At 50.5% G+C, this 17611-nt stretch overlaps 1 protein-coding gene across 1 annotated transcript in view; it reads left to right on the forward strand.

The window, feature by feature from the left end:
- Window positions 1-10131, forward strand: part of MARCO (macrophage receptor with collagenous structure) — a gene marked incomplete at its 5' end in the record, with an annotated part of 35625 nt that extends 25494 nt beyond the window's left edge. The window contains 5 exons of the mRNA XM_079781813.1: window positions 5282-5326; window positions 6173-6271; window positions 6762-6806; window positions 7350-7526; window positions 9881-10131. Coding sequence (XP_079637939.1) covers window positions 5282-5326; window positions 6173-6271; window positions 6762-6806; window positions 7350-7526; window positions 9881-10011 — 497 coding nt within the window. The 3' untranslated portion in view covers window positions 10012-10131. The remainder of the gene's footprint in view (window positions 1-5281; window positions 5327-6172; window positions 6272-6761; window positions 6807-7349; window positions 7527-9880) is intronic.
- Between the last annotated feature and the right edge of the window lie 7480 nt (window positions 10132-17611).

Consider the following 17611-nt stretch of genomic DNA (forward strand, 5'->3'; position numbering starts at 1 on the left):
ATTTTGAGGCATGTGATAATTACAACTTAACCCTTTGCACTCGCTTTTTTCTCTATTCCTTTATTCTACTAGGGATTTAATTTTTTAAATACCCCAGATTTTACAAAGCGCGGCAGTAGAATAAAAAACTGGAGTTTCTTTTCATACAAACTTATTTATTTGGATTTTTTTATATTTCAAATTATTGATACATTCAAAGAGTAATTTTAATCTCGACATCCGAGTGCAAAAGGTTAAGTAAACTTGCATAAATTTCCCACACAAATCCCAATGATTGCCTTGAACAAGTAGCTGATGGTCCACATGGACATCTCACAAGGGAATTCCACAGATAGGACCATATCTGGCCCATCAGAGCCAGGTCTAGATATCATCCTAAAGGAAAAGGTTAACGGTCTTTGGGAGAGGTTAGCTTTCTGAAGCAGGAGAAGGAAGGATGGGTGGAGAGTGGTGGCCAGATCTCATCATGGAAGATAATGCAGACTTTTCAATGTCAGGACATCGGTATTCCCCAAACAAGAGGTCCTGTGGGGTTTGTCCAGTTTTGATTCTATCAAGCCCATTTTTCAAACTGATGTATTTTTCCCATTTTGTAAATAAAATCATTAATCTCTCAAGAGGATATCTGGCTGCATTGGATGAAAACAGAAATTACAGTGCCTTGGGCTTGACCTGGGCAATAGCTAGCTTTCAATATCATGCGTTAATAATAAAAACAAGAGGTCTGTTCATTATCAACAATGCCCCTGGGCCAGACCCTGTGTTCAGGACTTGGATTCCCATGGTGTTATTTCATTTACCCCCACACCTGAGTTTCACCATCCTTCTACCTTACAGCCAAGGAAGCAAAGGCTGCCAGTGGGCAAACGCTCTCCCCCAGGAGCTGAATCCGGGACTCATTCTCAAAGTCTGATTCCAAGTCGGTTCTTTTCCAGACTTTGTTGTGTAGAATAAACCAGAGAATAGGACTCAAAATGAATAGAATTGCCCATACCTCCCACCCCACAGTAGGAGGGTAAATCCTGGCTTAGTCACCACATCTCCCTGCTGTCACAAACAGTCACTAACCACACGCCAACCCATTCTGGTGAAATGTTTCCTCTCGCTCACACCTCTGGAGAAAGAGGAGCCATCTGAGATGAAGGATGGTGGCGAGGACCCCTTTCCTCTGTGGGAAGGTAAACTGCATAGCTTAGCAAGTAGGCATTACCACCCAGCAGAGCTTCTCCAGTGGAAGTTTCCGTTACCATTCACAAAGCAGGGGTCTGTCCAACCCCCAGAACTTAGTTTTTCTAACTTTTGTCTTTCAAACAATTGCAAAATCATTTAACTAATTTTTTTTTCCAAAAACAAACAGACAAACAACCACCCCTAAATGAATTTTAGCTCAACGTTCCATAAAGTTTGTTCGAAATGAGGAGGACTCGCTTCAACTCGTCATAATGGCATTTCTCTTTCTATTTCCATCTCATGGGCTAATGTTAGAAGCAGCCAAACCTTTAAGCTCCAAAACACGAATCTGATCAGAAGTTTTGCATCTCAACAGCCTTCAAGTCCAAAATATAACAAGAACATGAATTTTCTGTTCTTTCATTTTCCTCTTGAGGCAAACCCAAAGTGCAAAATAACTTGAAGTCTATTTTCTCATCTGTATTTTACAATGTTTTATTTTAAAGATAAGCAACAAAAAATAATTCATAATAGCAATCAAACCCTATATTGTGAATTTACTTTCTCCGCATTCTAAGTACTGAGTTAGCCCAAGAATTTATTAAATTCTACCATCATATTACTAGATTGTCACTTACAAATCTTTTCCTTGTTTTTCTCTAAGTTTCTTAGAAACATTTGCAGGAGTCTATGTGCCTCCCAGTTTTGGGCCAGCTACCCACTCGCTTACTTCTTGACACACAGCTCCATTTGTTGATTATGAAATTAACCCTAAATTTGCCAGGCTGTACTTAGTCTGTATATCAGGATGGGGTTGAAGAAAGTTTCCTAATGTACCGGAAATTTCTATATTCGATCAGAGTCAGGAGACCTGCACTTCAACTTGGACTTGCCACTGACTAGCGAGGTGACAGTGGGTGGGTACCTGCCTTCCCTGGTCTCAGTTTCCCCCTCTGTGAGGTGTGAGGAGCATTCTAGAATAATATCTGGGTCTGGCCAGCCCAGCAGCACTCTGGGATTGAAATAGCCAATTTTCCCCTGGAGCAGGAACAGTCTCAGACTTTAGGCAGGACACCAGCTGAACAGTAAACAGTAGGAAGGCATTTGCTTTCTACCTAAACAATGCTGGGGGGAGAAATATCCCCCTGAGTAAATACATATGTTGGGCCCTCTCAGCTTATATGGTTGTGAGTCCAGGAACCAGTCTGTTGTGGTCAAGAAGAAAACCCAGCATCATCTGCTTTCCAGTGTCATTTATAGACATCTAGATCCTGTTTTCAACCTTTTCTCCCTGATGCAACCGGGTGCGGCCTTGATTTATTGTGAAGCAATTTCTAGTCCTTCGTTGGGACAGCCAATGCCAGCCACTCTGGAGCGTCCTCTAGAGTCCAGAGGCCGAGAGAGAAACCACACAAACCCAGCTCTGTTCCTCCGCCCAAAGAGGGGAGTTTTGAAGACAAAACCACCACCCATTACACACATACTAGCAGCATTCAAGGCCAGAGGTTCTGGGAGCGTTCAGGCCTGGGAGGGGCAGGGACTCCTCACACACAGGAAGGCAGCTCTCAGGAGACTGACGGTGAGCTGGGCCCAAAGATCCAATGAGGTGTGTTTGGGGAGGTGCCACTCCAAAGGCGGTCCCTGGACCAGCAGCAACACTCACCTGGAACCTGTCAGAAATGCAGTCTCAGGTCCCACCCAGGCCCATCCACGGAATCAGCCACTCCGGGTGGGGCCCAGCACGTTGCTTTTTAACAACCCCTGGGCAGGCGATGCCGAGTCACCCTGCGGTCTGACTACGTTCAGGAGAAAGGAATGGCCCAGGCCAGCTGCGAGTGTCCTTGGATCCAGGTGGACAGTGAGCCAGCTGGCCACTGCAGGGCCCCGTGGGAGACCGGCCCTGCGACCCAACCCCAACTTCGCCTTAGAGAAATCCCTCCATCTTTGAGTGAGGGCTTCCTTCTCCATAAAAGGGAAGTGGCCTGCTTTGCGAGAGATGGAACAAGGCCGTGCAGGTGAAGCCCCTGGCAGGGTGCCTGGCCAGTGCAGCAGAGGCTGAGTCCCGGGAGGCGAAGGGTTGGGAGAAAGGGTGTGAGAAAGGAGGGAGGGTCAGGCCAAAGGGACCATGGACCTTGTGAATAAGGGCCTCCCTGTGGCTCCTTCTGCACGGGGTGTCTGTCGGTCAGTGCAGCGGAGGCAGCTGGAGAGGGGCACTTCTTTGAGGGATGAGGGGGCAACAAAAGGCGGTCACAGTGCTGGCGTCCCCAAGCCTTGCTTATAGGGACAGGGTCTTAAGGTGGCGATGTCTGCAATGGGATGTGCCCTAGGATGCAGACAGAGAGGGCCAAGGGTCTACAAATGGACCATTATTTCACTTAGTCACAAGCAAAGACTTGTATCCAACTGTGTCTTCACCTCCCTAATCTTGACACGTGATTCAGATGCAGGTGAGCAGAGAGGAAACGTCTGCCCCCCCTCTGCCGTGACCTCGGGTCAACAGCAAACGGGGGCTGGCTGGACAGCAGGCCCAGCGGAGGGACGGGAGGCTCAGGGAGGAACACCCGCTCAACGTTATAGGTGGACACAGCCCAGGGTGCCTGACTTGGCCACTTTGCTGCCTTGGGAGGAAGTGTGGCATCACTGGGCAAGGCCAGAGAAGGCTTCATAGTCAGTAACATATGACATTTTAGCAGGTTTTACAGGATTGATAGGAATTCTCCGGGCACCAAAGGGGTGAGGCATTCTAGACAGAAGGACCAGAGCACGAGTAAGTGGCCTGGGTGAGCTGGAGCCTGCCTGCCAGCGTCAGCCCTCTAAGGTTCCCCATCTCCCCCCAACTCCTAGAAGCAGCTCTGAGCCTCAGTCCTGTCTCCATGCCAGTGAGGGGCTGGAGCAGCTGTCCTCTCGAGACCTTCCAGTGCATCCTGCTTCTCTTAGTGCCAAGGCGTGTAGAGGCAGCTCGTGGCTTCTTGGCTCTCTGACCCTCCTCCCTAGGCAGCGCCTGGCCTCAGGCAAAGCATCTGAAAGGCTTCCGGGAGCCAGGTTATTCCAAGGTGACCCAACAGACCTGCCAGGCCTCCAACTTGCCCTCCATTGACCAGCACACAGTAGGTGCTCAAGAGTCAGGCTCTGGGAGGTAGGAACTTCCCCATGTAGGAATTTTTCCCAGGCAGTTGGCAATGAGGAAAAATGTGGTTCCTGTTGAACATCAAAGGGCGGCCTTTGGTTGAGGCTGGGCTTGCATCACGGTCAAGGGCATGGCGATGAGCACAGCGCTGACTGCATTCCTATGTTATCCTCTAGTAACTGTTACTTCACATCAATATACCTCCGTAAAGCTTCATTTTCCCAAGTTTGTGTAACTGATTTGGAGAGTCCTGTTTCTTTGAAATGACACTAATATTGGCCCTTATAATCAAGAGGCCATGATGTGGCTAAACCAATAAATTATTATCCCACAGTGACCCAACCTGGTGCTGGGAACAGTGGACCTTCCATGGAAGTTAGTGAATGAGCGGATGAATGGGAGGAAGGGAGGAGGACTTTTCCCATTAGAACTACAATAGTATCACCATCAGTATTGCAGTGATTATTTTTCCATTTTCTGGACATGAGACCCTTTAGCTGCACAAACCTTTAGCCACACTGGGGGTCCCAATGAAGTAACCCAGCCAAACTATTGAACGTCTGCGTGGGTGAGGGCCTGCAGATCTCCTCACTCTGAGTACCCTCCACAGTCTTTTGGAAAAAGCGATAATTTTATTTGCAAAATATCTCTCAATTCTTTTCCAATAAACTCAACAGGAAGGAATAGACCTAGATTTAGACACCAAGTCAGGCTACCACTGGCAAGGAAGGCCAGCCAGTAAGTCCAGGGCCTGTCTGTCTAACTCAGACGTCTACCCAGAACATTTCTATCTCACCCCAACGCACGGTCCCATTTATGTGGGCCCACTCCTTGTGCTCTGCGGAACAGGCTTGGAACCATCGTGAAGAACCAACGTGTCTTTCCATCTGCATTAATCAGACAAAGGTAGAGGTTGTCTAAGATTAAAAGTGTCTAATATCCAAGTTTTATTATCTTCTCCCCTTCTTTGTATTTTGATCCTAGGACTTCAAGGACAGAAAGGAACAAAAGGAGAATCAGGAATTCCAGGTAAAGGGCCGACTCTATTTTAATTTCCTCGCAATGATGACTGGAAAGGGCGAGGCTGGCTTGCTGACTTTGAGCGCACCGCTGTGACCTTCCCCCAGGGTGACCGGCCCGAGACCATTTGAGGCGAAGACTGCAGGGCTCTGTTACACACACAAGCCTCAGATGTTCTCCCTGGGAAACCTGGGCAGTGACGGGAACTCAGTGAAGTGAGGGGAGAGGGAGAAGGTGGGGGAGGGTGGTGAAGGGTGAAAAGTGCCGGGAGAGCAGGTGGTCAGGTGGTGGCTTAGGCTGTGCAGCCATCATGGCGCCTCCAGCGCCCGCCCCCCCCCCCCCCCATTCTTTTCACTGGACTTCCACCCTCCTCGCTCACAAGCCCTTGCTGGGAGTTGGTTGTTGTGCTCGGCACTCGCTCAGCATCTCTGTCTTCTCAGTGCCCGACCCCAGGGAGCGCCACAGCAGGGCTTCTCAGACACAGCGCTTGAGCAGTCTTCCTTCCTCCAAGACTGGACACTCTATTCCTGTTTTAACTTACTGAGGAGAAAACGAGGCCTAGCAGCATTCCAGCAACTTCTCCCAGAATGGCTAGAACTTCCACACAATGATGTAGTCCACTGAGGGCCAACCACTCTGGACTCCCGTCAGCAATTTCTCAACCAGCATTTACATGGGAGTCGGGAGACTCGAGCGGCACCCCGCCCCCCAGTTGGACCAAAGACACCAGCTGAATTTCCAAACAGTTCAGAGGGAAACCGGCTGGTTAAGGTCCACTCGCTCATGAGGCACCAAGGCTCTGGGGCCCCGTGTAAAGCAGGGCAGAGCATCTGACAGGGGGTCCTTCTCCTCCAGGCCCCGCAGGCGTGAAGGGAGAAAGGGGAAGCCCAGGCCTGGCGGGCCCCAAGGGTGCAACTGGACCAGGTGGCCAGAAGGGGGACCCGGGAATGAAAGGTAAGGCCCTGTTTCTCCTTTGTGGTTTCCAAGGAGAGGCCCTGATGTAGGGGCGTGGGGTTTTCAGAAGCAGAAGGCCAAGGTCTGTGGGTTCAGTGGGTGAGTTCTGAGCTGGGGTTGATCTCAGTCCTGAGCCCGCAGGCGCGCGTGAACGTGCACCCACTCCACACCCAGCGGTGCCCGGCCACCGCACAGCCTCTCCCGACCACAGCTTCCCGCAAAGGAGATGCGTCCCCTCCCTGTCTCTTACCCGTCAAATGTCCCTCCTGCTGTGGCTTAGGTCCGTTTCTTCATGCTTAACTGTCGGAGCCCGTGGAACCTCCTGTCCGCTTAATCCCAGGTCACCGGCAAAGCTGGGACAAGAACCTGACCTCCTCCGCACGCTTCCCCCCCCCCCCCCCCCCACACACACACACACACCGCTGGCAGAGGAGGGTGAGAGAGTCCTGGCCTGTTTCCTTCAAATCATTGGTTTTTCTCCTTGCGACAGGATCTTCCGGGCCACAAGGAGTAAAGGGAGAAAAAGGTCAGAAAGGTAATTGCTGTTTTTATTCTTTTTAATCTGTGCTGTAGAGTCAGTTCTGTACTTGAACATTTGTGTGCGGTGGGGGAGAGGCCTTGGTTCTCAGAGATGCCTCACTTGGGGAAGGTTAACGGGCTTTCCCTTGAATGGGCCTGCTCAGAGCACAGCCACAGCGCGGCAGCTCCCCGCTCCCGCCCTGCTCCCCTCTCTTCCTCTCTCTCCCATCTCTCCCTCCTGTCTTTTCTCTCTCCCTCTCTTCTTTTCTTTCCTCCTTTTTCTCTACTTTTCTTTTTCTCTCCCCACCACACAGGCCAGATGTGGTCGCCCGGATTTGCTAGGCCAGCCACAGAGGCACCTGACCCTGCGGCCTCGTGGCTGCGGGCCCGGGGGCTGGAGGCTGCTAGCCAGGCCATGTTGGTGCCATCGGGGGTCTTCCTGGCCAAGCAGGGTTTTCCCCTCTAACTATAGAACGTCCTTCATTGAAGAGGCAGAGCCTGCACTCACACAAGCCCCAGGCGGCCGTCCTCACCTCTCGCACGTGTGTTTTTCCCTCAGGCGAATCCCTGGCAGCCGTCAGGATTGTCGGCTCTGCGAAACGAGGCCGGGCTGAAATTTACTATAACAACGTCTGGGGGACAATTTGCGATGATGGCTGGGACAATTCTGACGCCACCGTCTTTTGCCGCATGCTGGGTTACTCTACGGGAAAGGCCCTTTTCAATATGGTCCCTGGTAAGTGGTCCTCCACCAGCTGCCTCTTGCCAGGAGGAGCGGCACGGGCTTTCTGTCCCTTTGGTGGTTTGGGTTAAAAGAAAAAGCTTGGTTCAAGCAACTGAAAGGTCTACAGCTCAGGGCCCTAGGCTTCCATCCTTGCAGCCTGACAGACCTATGACCTTCCTTCCCCTGAAGACCTATGACCTTCCTTCCCCTGAAGACCTATGACCTTCCTTCCCCTGAAGACCTATGACCTTCCTTCCCCTGGAAGACCTATGACCTTCCTTCCCCTGGCAGACCTATGACCTTCCTTCCCCTGAAGAACTATGACCTTCCTTCCCCTGAAGACCTATGACCTTCCTTCCCCTGGTAGACCTATGACCTTCCTTCCCCTGGCAGACCTATGACCTTTCTTCCCCTGGCAGACCTATGACCTTTCTTCCCCTGGCAGACCTATGACCTTCCTTCCCCTGGCAGACCTATGACCTTCCTTCCCCTGGCAGACCTATGACCTTCCTTCCCCTGGCAGACCTATGACCTTTCTTCCCCTGGCAGACCTATGACCTTCCTTCCCCTGGCAGACCTATGACCTTCCTTCCCCTGGAAGACCTATGACCTTCCTTCCCCTGGCAGACCTATGACCTTCCTTCCCCTGGAAGACCTATGACCTTCCTTCCCCTGGAAGACCTATGACCTTTCTTCCCCTGGCAGACCTATGACCTTCCTTCCCCTGGCAGACCTATGACCTTCCTTCCCCTGAAGAACTATGACCTTCCTTCCCCTGAAGACCTATGACCTTCCTTCCCCTGGTAGACCTATGACCTTCCTTCCCCTGGCAGACCTATGACCTTCCTTCCCCTGGCAGACCTATGACCTTCCTTCCCCTGGCAGACCTATGACCTTCCTTCCCCTGGCAGACCTATGACCTTCCTTCCCCTGGCAGACCTATGACCTTCCTTCCCCTGGCAGACCTATGACCTTCCTTCCCCTGGCAGACCTATGACCTTCCTTCCCCTGGCAGACCTATGACCTTCCTTCCCCTGGCAGACCTATGACCTTCCTTCCCCTGGCAGACCTATGACCTTCCTTCCCCTGGCAGACCTATGACCTTCCTTCCCCTGGCAGACCTATGACCTTCCTTCCCCTGGCAGACCTATGACTTTCCTTCCCCTGGCAGACCTATGACCTTCCTTCCCCTGGCAGACCTATGACCTTCCTTCCCCTGGCAGACCTATGACCTTCCTTCCCCTGACAGACCTATGACCTTTTTTCTCTAAGAGTGACAGCAAAGGCTTGGGTCAATGTCTGCCCGCCCTTGAGCGGGAACGCGCATGGCTGCAGTGCCTGTGAGGCGGGACTCTCTGAAGGGCCGCTGAGCTGCTGGGACTTCAGAAGCGGAAAGCACGCCAGGGAGGTTGGACCCAGGCCTCGCTTCCAGCTCCCTGGAAGCTAGAGGCCTGGAATGCCCACGCTGTGATCACGTTTAAGGAGAAGGTGGGAAGCAAAAGAGAGCAGGGACTTCCTAAAATCCGTTTGGGGTGTTAGAGACTCAGCCTGTGTCTTTCAGCAAAAGGTTCAAACTTTCAATGAAGGAGTGAAGCCCGAGGCTGACACCATTTCTTCAGCCGTAAGGGCTGACCTGGCAGGGGCTCGAGGCCCCTTTCTCCTGCTCCCGCACCCAAGTGCTCTCTGCCCTTACCCCACCCCAAAGTGCCTGACTGTGTTTTATTCTGAGTCCAGTTGGTTTGTAAGCCAACGTTAAAATACACATGTCCCTCACATGGATTGCCACACTGTGGTGTAAATTTCTGCAGTCAAACAACCCAACTGGTTTCCTCTGAGCTCTGGGTCTGAAATCAGCTGTATCAGAGAAAGGGGCTTGAGGAAGGTGAAGGCTTGGCAGGAACATGGATGGATGCGCTGTAGCAAGTTAGTGGGAAGAGAGGAATGCTGGGAGCACACAGGAGGAGATTTCAAATAGTTCATGGATTAGTATTAAATAACTTGGATGAGACTTTGTCAAAAAGGATAGAAAACAGAACAGAGGTAGAGTCATTAAAAGAGAACACCCCATGGGTGGGGGGCAGGGGCAGGGGCAGGATGGGAGAGATTAGTGGGGGGAAAGGGGACGTATGTAATACTTTCAATAACATATTTAAACAAACTAGCAAACAAGTAAATAGATTAAAAAATTTTAAATGGCCTCTTTGAGGAATAGCAAGAGAGAGAGAGAACAGTCCAGCGTCAGCACCTTGGGCCTGAGTGGGTGTAGGAGAAACCGCAGTCTACCCAAACTGGGAGCCCCCAGCCACCAACGGGCCACTCGGCTTCGAGCCTCATCCCACGCTGTCCCCTCCTGTCTCTGTGTCTAGGCTCTGGGTCCATCTGGCTGGATGATGTTGCCTGTCAAGGGACAGAACTGACCCTCTGGAACTGCAACAAGAGTAACTGGGGCTCTCACAACTGCAACCACAACGAGGACGCGGGGGTGGAGTGCAGCTGACCTGCAGGGCCTCGGGCTGCTCCCCCCCGCCCGCCCCCCATGCCTGCTGGCATAGACACGGGAAGGCTGGCGCTCTCAGAGGCTCCCTGAGAGTGGGTCATTAATAAAACGCAAAGTGCTACCTGGCACTTCATTGGCCTTGGCTGAAATCACTAGTGTGTACCTCCCACCCCTTCTTGATGTGCCCACGCAGTGCACACAACACTGCGCCGAGTTCTCACGTGCCCCTGTGCACAGGGACCTTGGAGTTTCAGCATATAGCCAGGGGATAGTGGGGGGCCGGGGGATCTAAGTGCGATGCAGTCACAATTAGTCGTGACCGTCCCTTCAATCACTCAGATGTGACATCTCTCATAGCGAGTGGGTTCTCCCTCCAGCACTGGAACTATTCTCCAACAAATGAAGAGGTTGGCATGTAATTGGCACCATGTTGCCTGATCAATAAGAACTGTACCTTTAAGCATGGAAATCAGCTCTCATTAGGATGTGAGCTCCAGCAATGCAGGGACTTTTGTCTGCTGTAGCATCCCTTAGGGGCTCAGTAAATATTTGTTCAACGAACAACTGAATTAAACCAAGAAGGTAGAGCAACTCACCCTCTAAGAGGAATTTGGATCCTTTTTCATTCTTCCCCTGGGATATACACTCTCTCTGAGTGCAATCACATTCCCTTCCTCTCTCTCCCTCTCTCCCTCTCTCTCTCTCTCTCTCTCTCTCTCTCTCTCTCTCTCTCTCTCACACACACACACACACACACACACACACACACACACACACACATTTTCAGGAGGACGAAAGCGGTTTATAAGCACAGAATAGTCAAAATCCTGGCATGGAATGGACTATCCGTGCCACTTAGCAGGGCTGTGGCTCAGCCATGCCCAACACTTCCCTTCCAGGGCATTGGTTTTTATCTCTGAGCTGCTGATGAGGTGCAGATCTGTCTCCTGAGCTCCAGTCATATCTATCTGCCTAGCAACTGCCTCCACACAGGACCTCGCAGGCCAGGCAGTTGGATCCTGACTCATCATCTGCCCCTCCTCTGTTCCCATCTCAGCCAGTGGCTCCCTCCATCCAGAGCCCAGGACAAACACTGTCAAAAGCCATGCCTGCCCTCTGTTGCCCCTCTTCCACCAGGCACCAAGTCCCGCTAATTCTACCTCCCAAACACATCTCCAGTCCACCCACTGCTCCCCAGCTTTGCCATCACAATGGTCTTGGGTTTACTTGGAGCATCTCCTAACTAGACTCTTTCTCTAGCGCGCTCCAACCACCACCCATTTCTTCCCCACACAGCAGCCTGAGAGACCTTCAGAAATGGCAAAGCTAACCATGCCTCTCCCTGCCTAAAGCCTTCAATGCTCCCAGTCCCTTAGGCAGTGGGCCAGATGCGTGACTGGGGCTTACAGGGAAGTGACCCTGTGGTCTCACACAGTCCTCCAGCAACCTTAATGTTTCATCCTCTATTCTGTCTGGCCCTGTGACCATGCAGCTTCTCCGACTCAATGTCCTTTGCTTGTTACTCCAGCTGACCCCTGAGCAAGGCCCTTGCCCTTGAATCCTCGCTCTCTCAGCTCCCTGCCTGCGAGCCTGCCCGCTCCCTTGTCACTTCCTTTGTATGCCCCGTCTTGGCCTGCAGACCCCGTCTCTCTAGGACCTGGGAGTGTAATCACCTTTATTCCCCGCACCTCTCCTGTGCCCACTCTTGTGGCCGCACCGGACTAACCATCCCCCAAAGAACACAGAGCACTAAAGCATCATGGGATACAAGTGAATCACAGCTTTTTTAAATTAGCAAACTTCAGCACAGAGAGGTTAAGCAATGTGGTCTGTTGGCTCCAATTCACACCCTCTGTCCAGCGCTTTTACCCTGTGGCTTTGCAGCTCTTCTCATCAGGAGCCAGGTCTGTTGCTCCTTCACTCTCTCTCTTGGAATTCCTGCCGCATTATAGCAACAAGCCCAGGTTCGCCCTCCAGAGGATGAGTGGGCGTGTAGAGCAGGGGAGGTGCACCCCTGAGCCCGTGCTCCATCAGCTGACACTGCTCAAGCCAGGCCCGTATCAGAAGGATGACTGGCCAACCAACCCATCAATTCATGAGCAATGGCAGATGGTTGTGGCTTAAAGACACTAGGCTTTGGGATGGTCTGTCATACAGTAGTAACCACCTGATAGGGTTAGCCTGATGACACACAGCTGGTAAGAGCAGAGGGGGATTCGAACCCCGGTCTGTCTGACACAAGTAAGATTAAGAGATAAAGGAGAGTTGCTGCACCTGCCCCTCTGCCGGGCAGTTCCTCTGAGAAGCTCTTAGGCCGAGCGAAGCTGAGGAAGCTCCCCTTGCATACACAGGGGCTGCAGTGCATGGCAGCAATGTGGGCACGCTGGCTCTGCGCTGGCCGCCTGGAGGCTGATGTGGGCGGAAGAGGAACTGGGTAAAATTAGCAGGACAGCATCCTCAACTGCTAGAGAGCAGTTGCCTCTAACTGCGGGGCACGGCCTCCTGACCTCTGCGTGACACTTGGCTGTGATGTCTACTTGAAATAATTCTCCTTTCTCCTTTCTCCTTCCCCCTCCTGGGACAGTATGACCTGGCTGAGGCCTGTGGGACAGACACTAGCACCGAACAAACTAGCTGGGCAGGACAGGGATGGCCCCTAAAGGACCCTCTGTGCACAAGCCCCCGCCCGCCCCGGCCCGCCCCCGCCCAGAGAGCTGGCCCGCATCCCGCTGTAGAGACACAGCTGAGAATGAAGGTTCTGGGTAAGGATCCCGGTGCTATCACGTAACAGGTCTTTACCTGGACAACCAAGTTATTGAACCTCTCTGGGCCCAGTTTTCCAGTCTTAACATAAAAATAACAGTCCTCTTCTCTCAGCATTCTTGTGAGGAGTAATTAAAATGAGGAGCACAAAGGGAGCATCTGAAAGGGTACCTGGCACATAGTAAAGACTCAGTGTTAGTTATTATGGTCCTTCAAGATCCTTCACAGTCCCCCCTCCCCGCAGCACTGCCCCCTAAGCCCTGCACACTGAGCAGACAAGTCTCAGGGCCCTCTCATTGGGACTAGGACTGGGGTGGGATGATGAGGATGGTGAGTCTGTGGGACCTAAGGGACAGGAGTGGGCAGGACAGCCTCAGAGCAACCTGCAAACATGACCCAGTCTCAGCCAACTCTGCAGGGAGTTCCGGAGCAGAGAGGAATAGCCAGTCCCTCGTGCAACCCTGCTCGTCCCTGCTGGGAGGGGGGCTGCCCCGGAAGTGCATGGCCTTGACCGGAAGTGGAAGTGGCCCCTGAAGATGTGCAAGGAGGCAGGCGGCTCCTCCCTCCTGCGGCGGAACTGCAGTTCCCTCTGGAATCCAGAGACTCAGAAGCACCTCCATGGCTGCGAGAGATGGTTTGCTGAAAAGAGGGTGGTGACCAAGTCTGTGGCTTTAGGGAAGTCACACAGCCTCTCTAGTTTCTGCTTCCCCACTTTTAAAGCGGAAATAACAATGATGATAAAAATAAAATGCTTCTTTATGTGGGTAACTGCTGTGCTGTTGGCACCCACTGGGGACTGGAGAGCAGTCACATTCATTAGAGCAGCTCTGACTCCAAGCCTTGGCCTGAGCCTTGTCTGCAAACACAGAATATCTTCCCTTTTCTACCCACCACTGCCAAACTGTTCCTCTCACTCAGAAAAATCTTTCCTTTCTCTCAGCCCTGTAGCTCTTCCATGTAAGGAAGGAAAAACCACTGCAAATCTGTTTGGAGGGCCTACTGTGCAGGATGCCACATGCTACATGCATTATATTTTTGTGCTGGTTGTCCATAATCTTATTTATTCTTCACAGCAACACTGACAGAAGGTTCCATTATTATCTCCATTTTACAGCTGAGAAACTGAGGGCGAGAGAAATAAAATGAGTTTCCTTTGGTCATTATAACTCATCTTCAGGTCTTCTAGTTCTGAATACTTTTTCATTTGCACCCCGATGGACTCGGGAAGCATTCAGAAAATATGTGTTGTTGCAACATAGGAATCTGCATTATTAAAATAGTACGCAAACAGAGCTGTTTTAAGTCTGTGGGGCTGAGGAGGGGACCAGAACTCAAGGAGTTCGTTCATTCAAACCCTCTGTGGCAGGGTAATCAGAGGTGAATAAGGTCAAGTGCCAGGAATATAAACCATCAGTTCACAGAAGAGAAACCATAGGCCAGTAAATATATTTAAAGATGTTCATCCTCACTTACAACAAAAGAATTGCAAAAAAAACCTAGATCATTTATTTGCATGTCAAATTGGCAATTTAAAACAATCCTTGGTGTTGGACAGATGGGGGAAACAAGCTGTTACCCGCTGTGAATAGAAATATAGATGGATTTCCTGGGGGTGAGAGGGATTTGGCAAGATGTGACCTAACCTTTTTAACAGATAAAGAAACTACAGTTGACCCTTGAACGACATGAATTTGAAGTGCACGGGTCCACTTATATGTAAATTTTTTTCAAAAGTACAGGGTGTCCCCAAAAAATCTATACACACTTTATTTTATTATTTTTAAAATATATTTTATTGATTTTTTACAGAGAGGAAGGGAGAGGGATAGAGAGCTACAAACATCGACCAGCTGCCTCCTGCACATCCCCCTACTGGGGATGTGCCCGCAACCAATGTACCATGCCCTTGACGGGAATCGAACCTGGGACCCTTCAGTCTGCAGGCCGACGCTCTATCCACTGAGCCAAACCGGTTTCAGCTCTATACACACTTTAACAGCTGATAGCTCAATTTTGAAAATGAAATGTATTTTAATAAACATTGCCTTTATAATTATTCAAAGTATGTGTATATATTTTGAGACACTCTATATTTTCTCTTCCTTATGATTTTCTTGATAACATTTTATTTTTTCTAGCTTACTGTATTGTAAGAATACAGTATATAATATACATAACATACCAAATAGGGTTAGTCAACTGTTCATGTTATCAGTAAGGCTTCCAGTCAACATAGGCTATTAGTAAAGTTTTCGAGGGAGTCCAAAGTTACACTTGGATTGTTGGTGGAGGATCAACTGTAATTAGAAATGCCTACTGTATTGATTAGTTGCTGCTGCATAACAAATCACACCAAGACTTGGTAGGCTGCAATCATTTGTGCTCGTTCATGTATCTGCCAGTCGACTAGAGATGGGCTGCTCTGGGCTGGGCTCAACGAGGCAGCTCTGCTTCAAGCTGCAGGTCCCGCTGGGTTAGGCTCCTTGCTGTAGGTCAGGCTCCGGCTGGTCCACCTGTGTTCCCTCCAGCACCTGCCTCCTGGTGAAGGCAGCAGCACGAAAGGGTAAGCAAGAACACATGATGCCTCTTAAGGCCTGTGTTCAGAGGTGGTGCACGGTCACCTCTGCTCACACTTCTATTGGCCAAAGCAAGTCACATGGCTGGGCCCAAAGTCCCAGGGCAGGGAAGTGGCGGGGTGGCAGGCTGAGGCCAGTGAGGCAGCTGCCAACTCACAGAAGTGCATCGAAGTTCTTAGGAGCATTGGGTAGAGCAGTGTGGAGTCATAGAGATGTACCTTTAACTTAATTCAACTACCGTGTTCAGAAAAACTAAAAGAAAAATGGCTATTAAATAGTGGTCTAAGGTCATGTTTTGCACATAGCTTCTGTATCAGATGCTGTACATTATGTATTTACATATATACCTTGCTATACACGGCAGAACAACAAAGACTGTGCATCATGGGTGATTTAAGGGGGTTTCGAAGGTAGTTTGACTGTATGTGATTTCCCCCTTATGAGCTGAGGTTTGCTTCTCTTGTTAAAAAAAAGGAAATAGCCAATAGCTGACAGTAGAGCAGTAGAGTTTGGGCTAACGGACTGTACATGAAATGCAATCACAGATTATTTGACCATTATAAACCACATGAGAGGGGATATTTAGGAATATGGGGAAGTGTTCATGCTACATTTATTTTAAGAGAAAAGAGTTATAAAACAGCATTACAGAAGGACCACAATTTAATAAAAAGTTTCCTCCTTCTCCTCACCACCCCTGCCCCAGGCTCACGTGAAAACATGTGAGTCTCCCACAGATGCCTCTCTGGTGAGCCCTCTCTCTGCACCTGCCGCCCCCTGCACCAGGCCCAAGTCACCTGCCAATGGCCTAGATGACTGCAACAGCCCCAGAGCTGGTCCCTCTCCCTTCAGACTTCCCTCTTCCTAGCCATTCACCCAAACAGCCGGAGTGGCCTTCGATCCTGTCCCTCTCCTTGTTTCAAACCCTGCCAAGACCACCCACTGCCTTTACCGAGAAGTGCCCGCTCCCAGCCATGGTCATCTGGCCCCTGCCGGCATCTCAGCCTTGACTTGCCACTGGCCACTCAGCCCACATTTACTCTCCAGCCTGAGGGATGTCATTCGTCATCTCCCCTTCCTCCAATTTCCCCCAGCCTGTTTCCTGACCTCACACGCCTGGATTCAGCCAGCATGACCACACTCGGCTAGTTTGTGGACCTTACTGTGTTGCCTCTGTTTTTCTTTCCACCTGTCACAACCTGTCCAGCCTCACCATCTCACCCTGCCTCTCTCTGCAAGAAGGCAGGGACTGTGTCTTGCTGTACTCCCATTATTAATCACACACACACACACACACACACACACACACACACACACACACACATATATGTATGTATATATGTATTACTATATGTCATATGCATTATATATTATATATATATTTAATAAATTGTTTTTTAAAAGTATATGCTTAGGGAAAAATTGGGAAAAAGCACACCAAAATGTCTCTCTTTGGCAATAGAATTATGATTAATTTTTATTTTATTTTTTACATTTTCCATAATTTGGGAGTCGGCTACCATGAGTATATATTTATAAGCAGAAAATAAATTATTTAAAGTAAACAATGAAAGTACAATATGCATCATCAAAGAGCCCTGAACCTTCCTCCTCCTGAGCTCAGACTTCCAGCCCCGTGAGGTGCTGTGTGGCGCTGGTGGAGGACCCGAAGTGGGGGGGCTTGGGGGAGTGACAAAGTCTGAGAACATCTCTGCTGTGTGAGCTGTGAGGAGAAATGGGGCTGCAGCTAGAGGGAGACAGGTGGGGTACAGGGGAGGACTTTATATTTTATAAGAAGATATAATAAGTGCTGTTTGCATGCTGACGGCAACGACCCAGTAGAGAAGGAGAATTTAATAATTCGGAGTGAGGGCATAATTTCAGGAGCCGAGTCCTTACAATGACTAGAGGGCAAAGGATTCTGAGCAATTGGTGGGAACAGCAATAGTTCTCCAGGAGAGCAGGAAGGAAGGAGAAAATATGAATACAGATGCAGAAGCCGTGGATTTGGCGGTGAGGAGATAGGGACGGGGAGTTCTCATCTCATTGCTTCCACTTCCTCCAAGGGCATGAGCCAAGGTCAGCAGCTGAGCGGAGGTGGGTGGGGGGGGGGGGGGGCGGCGCGGGCGGTGTTGAGGGAGAAGGATCCAGCTTTGGGGTGTGGACATGTCATGCAGCCATCCACTGAGGGCTCACCCTGTGCCAGGCTCGCGTCCGCTCGTTTAATCTTCACAGCAGCCTGCAGGGTAGGGTCCTGAACC

This window comes from Cnephaeus nilssonii (genome assembly GCF_951640355.1).
Source record: "Cnephaeus nilssonii genome assembly, chromosome: 10".
In the NCBI taxonomy this organism is placed as follows: domain Eukaryota; kingdom Metazoa; phylum Chordata; class Mammalia; order Chiroptera; family Vespertilionidae; genus Cnephaeus; species Cnephaeus nilssonii.